This window comes from Callospermophilus lateralis, chromosome 18 (assembly GCF_048772815.1).
Source record: "Callospermophilus lateralis isolate mCalLat2 chromosome 18, mCalLat2.hap1, whole genome shotgun sequence".
Lineage (NCBI taxonomy): Eukaryota > Metazoa > Chordata > Mammalia > Rodentia > Sciuridae > Callospermophilus > Callospermophilus lateralis.
The window spans coordinates 31,507,868-31,519,338 of record NC_135322.1 but is presented as its reverse complement, the minus strand read 5'-3'; the positions used below and the strand labels follow the sequence as shown (position 1 = coordinate 31,519,338).

Genomic DNA, 11,471 nt, shown 5'->3' with positions numbered 1-11,471 from the left:
CTGCTGTAGTAAGGACATACTACTTTCAGTGTTGTCATTCTTTAAACAGACAATTCATGTGAAAAGGGCAGAAAGACATTTCACTTCATACTTTAAACAGACAAAATATGTAGGGGCATTTTTAAACACTATTGTAAGCATTTATGAAATCATCCATTCACTGAAATAACACTATTCTCAATGTAGCAAGCAATATATTTACTAACTTCTATATTTTAACACTTTCCCAACTTATAGCGATTAAAAGGAACACTTTATTATTTGAAACATTCTTTTTCACATCCTTTCCAGGATTCTCCCTGCCCAGGATAAAGAATTTTCTTGGTGTAGAGAAGGAAGCAAAAGATGGAGGTTATCCTGATGCTGTAGTTCTCAAGTTGGGAAGCTAACCCTCTTAGGGAAGGTCAGATTTTCAGTGTCAGCACCTCTAGGCCTGCTCCAACTTGGCCAATTAATAAGTAAACATCAGAAACTATCTGAGACAATACTAGCAATTTGGTAAAATGTTTTATTTTTTAAGTGTCAGTTATTTTTCTGGAAAAAGTTTTCTGAGGGCAGCCTATAAGAAGGAATTAAAATATTTTGTAGTTTCCCTTTGTACAATAGTTCTTATCTCTAGGACATACGATCCTTGGGAAATAATATGAATCCACACAAGTAAGAGGTAATATGACACTTAGCCCCCAATTTGAAACTCAAAGGAGCTTTTATGAGGGCTGGGGTTGTGGCTCAGCTGTGGTGCACTTGCCCATGCATGAGGGACTGGGTTCGATCCTCAGCACCACATAAAAATAAAATATTGTGTCCACCTATAACTAAAAAATAAATATTAAAAAAAGGAGCTTTTATGAAGCTTGAATTTATGGATATTTCTAGTTCTCTACTTGCCGGTGTGTACTTACCTCAAAATATTTTAGATTAGAACAATGCTAGTATCAACTATTTCTAATGGGACTTTAATAATTTGATAAATAGTCATTGGAAATTCTTGGGCAGAGAAACTAAAAGGTATCAGGGTCTACCTTATTCATTTATAAGGCTGGTGAAAAGTTTGTAAGGGTGTGGGAAAAATGTCATTTCTCCACCTTTACCCACACTTTATATAGCAATTCTATTTTTGGAAATTTATCTCTTAGTACTTGAACAAATATGCAGAGGTTTATACAATTTTTTTTTAAATTATAGCACTGTTGCTAATGACTCAATGAAAGTTTGAGTTTAGTTAAATAAATTTTGCCATAATCATATAGAATAATTCACAGCTATTAAAGATAGATCTAGATCTACTAAAAGTCATCTTCTCATTTAAAAAATTATAGAACATGGGATGGGGGTGTGGCTCAGTGGTACAGCACTCGCCTAACATGTGTGAGGCCCTGGGTTCAATCCTCAGCACCATGTACAAATAAATAAAATAAAGGTATTGATTCCACCTACAGTTAAAAAAAGTTATATATATATATGTATACATATATATGTAATTTTTATTAAATTATAGAACATATGTATGGCATCAACCCATTTGAAGAGACATATGCTTATATGTGCATTAAAAATTCTAGGATATGCAAAAACTTCACAATATGGTCCAAAAAGCGGATGAGTGGAAAGGGGTATTCTACTTTTTACTTCATAACTTTCTGAATCATTTGAATTTTTCCTTTTTTAAGCAATGAACATGTATGTATTGCTTTTACAACTAAAAATTAGAAACCCAATATTAAGTGTGGACTTTGTTTGGACTTTTATTTGAATAAAAGTAAAAAGATAACTCAGAGTCATTGAGGGAATTTAATTGTAAGTTTCACATTTGATAGAGCTGAGCCTCCAAAAGTTTTTTATACAGAAACAGTACTGAAACAGATGGATTTACTAATTAGTAATCTTCCATTACTGGGGTGTAATCTTCCATCACTGGGGTGTGAATGTATTGGAAAATTGTAAAAAGGACTCCTGCCCTAAAAGGGCATTTGGACCACGATTGCTTTCAGCAATTCCCCACTCCCCCTGCTACATTCTAAATAATCAAAATAATTACTAATACCTGCCTTTAAAGAAAATTTATTCTCATACATAAATAAGGCTCAGAAATTTCAGATTTACCAGAATCTCATCTTAATACTGTGATTTCAAAGTAAATTTGCTAATAAACTCAAAATGAATGAAATATCTAATAGTAAGAGTCAAAACTATAAAACTCTTAGAAGAAAATGGGAAAAACTTCATAACACTGGATTTGGCAATGATTTCTTTGGAACACGAGCAAAATGCACAGGCAACAAAAGTAAAAATAGACCAAGTGGATTACATCAAAATTAAAAACTTCATGAGAGATATAACAGAGTGAAAAGACAATCTAAGAAACAAGATAAAACATTTTCCAATTTCCCCAATATATAAAGGTTAGTATTTATAATATATAACGAACTACAACCCAACAACAAAAACTAAACAACCCTACTGAAAAAAGGGCAAAGGACTTGAATAGACATTTCTACAAAGAAAATATGAACAGTTATTAAACACATGAAAATATGCTTAACATAATCATTAGGAAATGCAAATTAAAATCACAATGAGATAACACCTCACATCTACTAAGAAGGCAACTATGAAAAAAACCTAAAACCAAAACCAACACAGGAAAGTAAAACAAAAATAATCGGCATTGGTGAGCACGTAGGGACTACTGATGGGAACTAATAATGGAAATGTAAAATGGACAATATGATGGCTCCTCAAAAATTTAAAAATAGAATTACCACGTTTCAATAACATCACTTCTGGGTACATACCCAGAAGAACTGAAACCAGTATTGCCAAGAAGTATCTATAAATCCATGTTCACAGCAGCATTAGTCATAACCACCAAGAGGAAGCAACACATGCATCCCATTGATTCATGAATAGATGGGGAAAAAGTAAATGGACTAACTATTCAACCTTGAAAAGGAAGGATATTCTGACATGCTACAATATGGATGAATCTTAAAAACATTATGCTAAGTAAAATAAATCAATCTCAAAGAAATACCTTATATGAAGTACCCAATCAAATTCAGAGACAAAAAGAATGTATCTGGGAGCTGGGAGAGGGAAGAATGGGGAATTGTTTAATTGGCAGTTTTGTAAGATGAAAAAAATTCTGGAGATTGGTTGCAAAACAATGGACTCCTGCCCTAAAAGGGCATTTGGATCAAGACACCCTGCTGAACAGTACACTTAAAAAAGGGAGGACTGGGGATATAGCTCAGTAGTAAAGCGTTTGCCTAGCATGTGATACTGTGAATACATTGCTTTTGGTTCAAAGCTAGAAATCTAAATATTGGCACCAAATAAAAACAAATTATGTAAGCTTTTAGAATAAATAGGGATGATCCCCTTATCCATATTAGTTCAAATTAATAACAAAATCTACTACTTAGTGGATACCTCCTATATGTCATGTATTTTATAAGCATTAAACAGGCTTATTAAAGTGGCAGACAGAATTTATTTATTTTTATTTTAATTTTTTGTACCATGAATTGAACTAAGGAGCACTTAACCACTGAGCCACATCCCCACCTTCTTTTATTTTGAGACAGGGTCTCACTAGGTTGCTTATAGCCTTGCTAAGTTGTTGAGGCTAGCTACAAACCTGCAATCTTCCTGACTAAATCATTTGAATTTTCATTTTAAAAATTATGGAACTTATGTTCCCCCAAGCTGTTGGATTACTGGCATGTACCATCACTCCTGGCCAGAATTTAAATCCAAGTGTGTGTGGTTCTAAAGCTCATGTTCATTTCCCAATACCATGGGGTTTGCCAAATATGCCTTTGTTGGGGTAATATGACTATGGTATTCCTTTAGCTTTAGTTTGATAAATTTCTAGAATTAAAAAAGGTGGAGAGAAAAAAATACACCCTGAATCATTCCACTTGTAGCAGACAAAAAGCAACTATTATTTCTGAGGCCCATGTGAATAGATTTTAAAATTGAATGCAATTATATCATCATGGAAATTCATACCATCATGGAAGTATTAAATTAGATCATATATTTTTAATTTTAGTTAAAATCATGTGTGGCATGATACCAAGCAACTTCCTAACCTCTATAATATACCTTTCCATAATTTAAAATTAAGTACTGTTTATGAAGGTTACATTTTGAAGTGTGTAGATTTTAACCTGTTAAGTCCCAAATTTTTAATTCTATGAACATAATATTCACATATTATTTCAAAGTTATTATAAGTGGTATATATGTTTTTCAGTTTAAGTTTTTATAGGGACAATAGGACAAGATGGTTTAAAGAAAATAAACCTTGGTATATTGCTTGATTATGACTGGCCGAGTGGGACTTGAGCTTGGGTGTTGGTGAGCAATAAGGCTCAGCGAACAGGAACTTGTTCTCTCCCCCTGCAAGAGTAGACAGATTCTGACCTAACAAAGATTCTTCCAAACTGGTGATGACTGCAATCTGAGTGTATATAAAAATAACATTTATTAATATAGGCTGTACATATATTTAGTCAAACCAAAAAACATACACAACAACTTAAGTAGAATTGGTAAGATTCCATTCAGCCTGAAATTTATATTCCAGATAGAAATGGAAACTGCCTTTAGCTTAAAACACAATCGAAAAGCAAAGTGGTTTCTATTACATCTTGTGGGAGAGTGGAGACCTGTAGCACTGTAGTTGATTTAATATTGTCAAGGAAGGGGCCAGCCCATAGCCCAGAACAGAAATTAGCCCTAGCGCTGGCTTCTTTACTATGAAGGCAATAGGGTATTGTTATAAAAGTTCAAACAAAATCCCAAAGTCCTAAAATCTTCCTGGAAGTGGCAGCGTACCGTAGGTTTGCAGCACATACCAGTCTGGAAACTGAAATCACTTTGCTGTAGTCTTTTGAGCTTTGGTAGCATTTTCTAAAATTTTCCTTTTCCATTCTTCATAATCTTGTGTCAGATCTTCATCTTTCTGAGATGTATGTGGGATCTCTACTACTTTTTCTATTTCTGTGAGAGAAAAGGTTAAAAACTAGCTTTAAAATTCCTATGTTTACAAATGAAATAGGAAAAAAAAAAGCCAATTTGTTTAAAGTATTTATTTCAATTAATCAAGGTAATAAAATACAGAAATGGCATATCACTTTTTTCTACATCTACTCCAAGCATCCCAAGACATCTAATAGTAGTCAACATTTATCACTTTTTGTGTTTAATAGGCACTGAACTGAGCACTTTAAACAGTATCTCATCTAACCCTTATCACAATCCTATGAAGTGAGTTCTAATATTAATCACATTTTAAGGATTAGGAAATTGAGATTCACAGAAATTATGTGACTTTTTAAAAAATCACCCAGCTTGTAGGTAGTGTTAAAACAAATATGAGGTAGCTGGATTTTCTATGTAAGCAAACTAGAACTTACCTTTTTGAAGCTAAGAAGATTTAAAAAAAAAAAAAAAAGCCTCAAAAACCAGCTAGGGACATTCCATCTGATCATGATCAAAAGAGAAAAATGCTTAGCCATAGCCAATTAGGGGATTTCTCTACTTCCAGGTTCAGTCTATAAAATCTTGCTGTTCATACTGCTTTTTGCAACCCTCTGAACTTCTTTCGGATTTGACTATTGTCCAATTCATGAGGTTCTTTGTTCAAAAAACTGCTAAATTTGTCAAAAGCTCTTAAGAGTAGGAAAGCAGGATTTGAACCTGGGCAGTTTGGCTTCAGACACATTCTTAATTACATAATGTTTCTGTTACTTCCACTGATTGCTTGGAAAACTGGTCGTGTCAAATGATTAATGGTCAGGATTTATACTCTTTGTCAGGGGAGCTGCTACAGCAGCACAGGACTGCAGTCTGCCTTAATCACACTGCATTAATTTCAATGTCATTATGGTGTTAGTAAGCCTTACCCTTCACTGGTGGTTCAACCACTGTTTTCTTTTTCTTCTGGGGTGGACTAGATAAATATCCAGGTTCTCTATCTATAAGGAAAGAAAAAAGTGTTATCAAGGTTACTTTTCCTCCTATTTTCAATTTTAGTATTTGGATGTATTTTGAATCACAAATAAAAATTAGATACCTTGATGGAAAAAAAAAATAGCAGGATAAGGTGAAGGCAAGTGATCTTGCCCTTTTCTTTTCTTGCTGTTCCTCTTATGAGATTTGAGAACCACTTGTATCCTAGCTCATGTATATGGCAGATGGTATTTTACATTTGAGCATGTTAAAAAAGAATCCATTTTCCAGGTATAAATTCATGGAATCATAGGTTTTTTTTGGTTTTACTTGAAAAATACAAAAATCAGTTTCTCACTAAAGACATTATCTGGCCCACATTAAGTACAGAATTTAGAAAATAGCCAGTTTACAAGTTTAAAAATATCTTACTTTTACCAGCAAGTCCACATTTTCAAATGATACATTCTTGAATTACAGAATACTCACTGTCAATTTGCTGCCCAATCTTCTCTAATTGTTTACATAGTCGATCAAATATGGCTCTTTTTACTCCAGATGTGGCTGCCATTTTGTTTTTATCCACTTTTAACTTTAGAATCCTATGAAAGAATTTCATAAATGCTTACATCAGGACCAGCACAGCTTTCTTCTTTGACCAACCAGATTATAATTTTTTTAAACATTAATTTTTAGTTGTAGGTGGACACAATACCTTTATTTAAAAACAAATTTTTTAGTTGTTTATGGACCTTATTTATTTATCTATCTATCTATCTTTATTTTATTTTATTATGTGGTGCTGAGGATTGAACCCAGTGCCTCACAGGTAGGCGAGCACTCTATCACTTGAGACACAACCTCAGGCCACCTTTTTAATTTATTTTTATGTGGTGCTGAGGATAGAACCCAGTGCCTCACACATGCTAGGCAAGCACTCTACCACCAAGCCACAACCCCAGCCCCTTTTATTTTATTTTTATGTGGTGCTGAGGATTGAACCTAGTGCTTCACACATGCTAGGCAAGTCACAACCCCAGCCCTAGATTATAAATTTATTTATTTTTGCCTATGCTTTATTAAAAAAACCAACTGTTTACAGTTTTTTTCCTTTATTCTAAACATGTCATTAGCTAGCACCATGCAAATTTGTCTTTTTAGCTCTTTGTTTATTAGATGAATAGAATTAAAATGCACATGGAATTTGGTGACAATTAGGTAACAACTTGATATATACATAGATAACCCATAATTTTAAGATGAATTGAAGAACAGTTAACATTGAAAAAAATGACTAAAAAATCACACATGACCACTGTTTTGACAGATTTCATCACTTATAAAAAGCAGACTCTGAAATTAGAATACCCATCTTACATATATGGCTGCCACTTGGCAAATGAGCTTCTGGCAGCCCTAGTTCCAAGTTGTCAGCTACATTGTGAGATAACTGAGAATCTGGTCACTTAGCCAATATTCCTAGTGTTATTTATAGGGGAAAATATGTTCTGAGTTAAAATCAACCAAAGTTAGAAGTATTCTTTGTGAATAAAAAACCCACTTATAAATTTGAAAGCTTTTCTGAATGTTAATAGGAACACTTACTTGCATGCTGTAAGTAGTGCAGCAGTGGTGAAAAGTGGCCTGGATAAGTCAAGATCTACTTGTTGTGTCTGGGGAAGACTGGACTCGTAGCTGGGGGAATAGTGTATTTGTAGAATTGTTAGGAAATAGTATTTCAAAAGGAACTAAAAATGCAAATCAGAATTTACAATATATTTTAAATACATGAGATAAACACTCTTTGATTTAGCATCTTAAGTTCTTTTTTTTTTTAAGACTGAAAGTTAACCCGAATAGATCACTGTATGATTCTGCTTTATCTACAGCATACACTTTCAGTTAAGGTTCTTTATGCCCATACCTTTGCAGTATCTTTGAAGCCATGTTCACTGCTTCTGTACAGCTAAATTGTACAGCTAGGTCTCTTATTCCAACATTTGAATTCAGGCCCAGTAAACACTCAAAAGATTTAAGACAGCTCTGATACATCTTCTTGTTCAAACCAGAAAGTTTAATTAAATAAGGCTTTGAAAGGAAAAACACAAATAATAAATTCTATGATTTAAACAATTCATAAGCGGCATAAACTTTTCAAAATTAATTCTGTGGCAAATCACTCTAATTAAAGGTTTAACTTCATTTAATAGAAAATCAGTAATCATGTCAAGCAGACTACTGCTGCTCTAAAGGATTACCTAGTCCTAGTCAGGAAGCTCTTAAGATAGAAAGGTAGTTATGCATATGCACAAATAATTAACAACAACAACAACATGGGAACAAATATAAGGTTACTTGTTTTTCAACAAAGGTGCCCAGTGTACAAATGATTAGGAAAAAGAACGAGGAAAATGGTGAAAAGGATATGGGGAGGGTGCATGTATTGGAGGAAGGAAAGGGAGAAGAGAAGGAAACCAGGAGAGAAAAAAACAGGACAATCAATAACTATGGGAAACAACTCTGAGAGAATTAAGGAGAGCTTCATAAAGAATATAACAGCAGGGGCTGGGATTGTGGCTTAGAGCTAGAGCACTTGCCTAGCATGCTAGAGTCCCTGGGTTCGATCCTCAGCACCACATAAAATAAAATAAAATAAAGATGTGTCCACTTACAAGTAAAAAATAAATAAATAAATAAATATATATAAAGAATATAACAGCAAGGTCGGGTCATGTAAGACAAATAGGAGCTTGCCAGAAGAGCACTCCAGGAAATAAAGGTGCATTTTCAAAGCCAAAAGTTATTAAAGTGAACAAGTCTATTAAGTGAATAGTGTAGCTTGAGGTCAGGGCTCAAGAGAGTCTAATCTCAAGCTACAAACAGCTTTGTTTTTAACATTTACACCATTTAATGATTGTATCCACCATGACACACATATTGCTAATGGTGTTACATATAGTAATCATAATAATAACAACCCAGTGAAATGAACATTTTTATCTCTACTTTATGGTTGAAGAAACTGGTGGCTCACAGAGCCAGTGAATGGTGTTAAGATTTGATCTCAACATTGTTGACTCTTCCAACTCCAAAGCTGCTTCTCTTAATCACTGTGACAGTGGGGGGTAGGGATCGGAGATTCAAAATATGTGCTTCAGGAGATCAAGCTAACAACCCCCATGGGAGATGGCTTCTATGAATAAAGAGGTGGTTAGGGAAATAAAGAGTAAAGAGAACACTGCAAAAAATATTTTTTTGCCAACTTGACAAAATGAGTCTAAAGTTTTATCTAGAATAACATATAATAATAACCAAAATTCTAAAACATGAAAAGTTTTTAACTGGGTCTAATCTAACAAAAAGTAAAATATAATAGCTAAGCTCTAGTGTTGTGCTAGGTTATTCAGACATTTGATGGGACCTACTTACCCTGTCCAAGGGGCATTTCAACCAGGAAGCAGCAAGGTCCAGGCACATGACTGCATTGCTGGTTTCTGTGATATGTGCAGATAAACCAATGCACTTCACCTGGGACAGTCTCAAGTACTCCTCTGCTTTTCTATAAAGGCAATATGTGAATCAAAAATCTTTTTCAGGCCAGGAGTAGTGGCACACACTTACCTATAATCCTAGTGATTAAGAAGGCTGAGGCAGGAGGCTGGCAAGTTCAAAGCCAGCTTCAGCAACTTAGCAAGGACCTAAGCAACTTGAGAGCCTGTCTCAAAAAGGGCTGGGGATGTGGTTTAGTGGTAAAGCACTCCTGGGTTCAATCCTGGTACCAAAACCAAAACCAAACAAAAACAAACAAACAAAAAAAGGGGCTGGGGTTGTAGCTCATTGGTACAAAGCTTGTCTAGCATGTGTGAGGTGCTGGGACTGATCTTCAACACCACATGAAAATAAATAAAATAGTGGTATTAAAGGAAAAAACCCTATTTTCAGAAGTTTGTCTGACACTTATGTAAACAATGAATACAGCTGGATGGACTTCATCCTGAGCCTAACTACTATGCAAGTTTATTTGGGGTTGAGAATGAAGTTCACATCCTGTGCTGAGGGGAAGTTTTAAAGGACAGTAGCAAAACCTTGATTCCCAACATCACTTTCCAAGTGCTTTCAGGTAAAAGTCTATTTCTAAAAAAAAAAAACAAAAAAAAACCTTTCTTTCCTCCATCCATTACTGGAACAAACAAGAACAATCAGAGGTGGGCAGGTTGGATCAGGGTCCCTCCTTTATTTCCCCTTCCTTTAAATTCTTGGCTTTCAAACTTTACAGGACAATCACCCTGGGACTTATGACAACAGATTCTGGGTCCCATTGGCCAGTTTGGTAAGTAGGTGTGGAGTGGGGTTCAAGAATTTGTATTTCTAAAGACTGCCAAGATGATAATGCTGCTGCGGGTCCAGGGACCACACTTAAAAAGAACCGCTGTTCTAAACTGTTCTTAAAAAGAACCGCTGTTCTAGTCCTATATTATTTTATTTTTTTTAGTTGTTGATAGACCTTTATTTTATTTATTTGTATGGGGTGCTGAGAATGGAACCCAGTGCGTCACACATGCCAGGCAAGTGCGCTACCGGAGAGCGACAGACACAGTCCCTAAATTAAATTTTTTTAAGGAGTGCTCTTTTGCTTCTCCCTCCCGGGCTTAACCTTTGGCTGCAAAGGTGTTTTTGAACCTCGGACCTGCAATGTTCCTTCTGATCTCTAGGATTTTGCAACAGTTGCCTGCTGGAGCTGCTCTTGCCACAACTTCCCATGTCTGGACCTCACATCAATTGCGTCTTTGAGCAAAGGGCATCTCCTCCAGGACCTTTCCTGAATTATTATTAAGGTGGCTGACAGGCCACGCCCTGCCCTACAATCGCTCCGGCACACTACCCTGTAGTGTACTACGTGGTTCTTGCCACTGGCAGACAGTGATCCCGAGAGGGTCCGTACAGTGTTTGGGTCACTAAGTTAAATAAACCCTCAATAAAATTCTACAGAATGACTCGAATTTCTCCCTGACACGTTCCTTTCCTACCCCCGTGCATCCCACAAAGCTGTATGTTCCTAAGGAGGTCTATAACTGACCCTTTTTATCATTTCATACAAGTCCACGGTCGTGAACCTTTTCTTGAAGAAGGGCCTAAGTCTCATCCACCCTCTGCGCTCCATTCCCACACCGCCCGTCCTGTAAAAGGGCGCGGGTCAAACCTAATGGCTCAGGATCGTGAGACAGTGACCTCTCCCGGGGCGTGAGCCGCCGGACTCACCTCAGCACTTCAGGTTTCGTGAGGCCCAGGCGAGGGGCTAAGCGCCCAATCAACCCCGACTCCATGGCACTAGCCTGCACTACACGCGCGAACAGCTGTGGACGACGAAACCCGCGCGCAGACGCAGCGCCAGCCAATGAGAGTCAGGACCCCACCCCCGGCACATCTGGATTGGTTGGAACAAGTTGAGAACGCCCCATAAACCAATCCTGGTCCTTCTTCTGCGCAGGTGCAACACGAGTGTGCTGATC

The 11,471-nt window shown here is 36.1% G+C and overlaps 1 protein-coding gene across 1 annotated transcript; it reads right to left on the bottom strand.

Annotated features, from left to right (window-relative positions):
• Positions 1-4,882: 4,882 nt before the first annotated feature.
• Positions 4,883-11,303, bottom strand: Orc6 (origin recognition complex subunit 6). Its single transcript, XM_076839376.1, has 7 exons — positions 11,221-11,303; positions 9,391-9,520; positions 7,886-8,049; positions 7,567-7,656; positions 6,451-6,563; positions 5,916-5,987; positions 4,883-5,010 (listed from the first exon to the last, which is right to left on the bottom strand). Exons 1-7 carry the CDS (start codon positions 11,283-11,285, stop codon positions 4,883-4,885), a joined length of 762 nt encoding a protein of 253 aa, XP_076695491.1. The 5' UTR covers positions 11,286-11,303.
• Between the last annotated feature and the right edge of the window lie 168 nt (positions 11,304-11,471).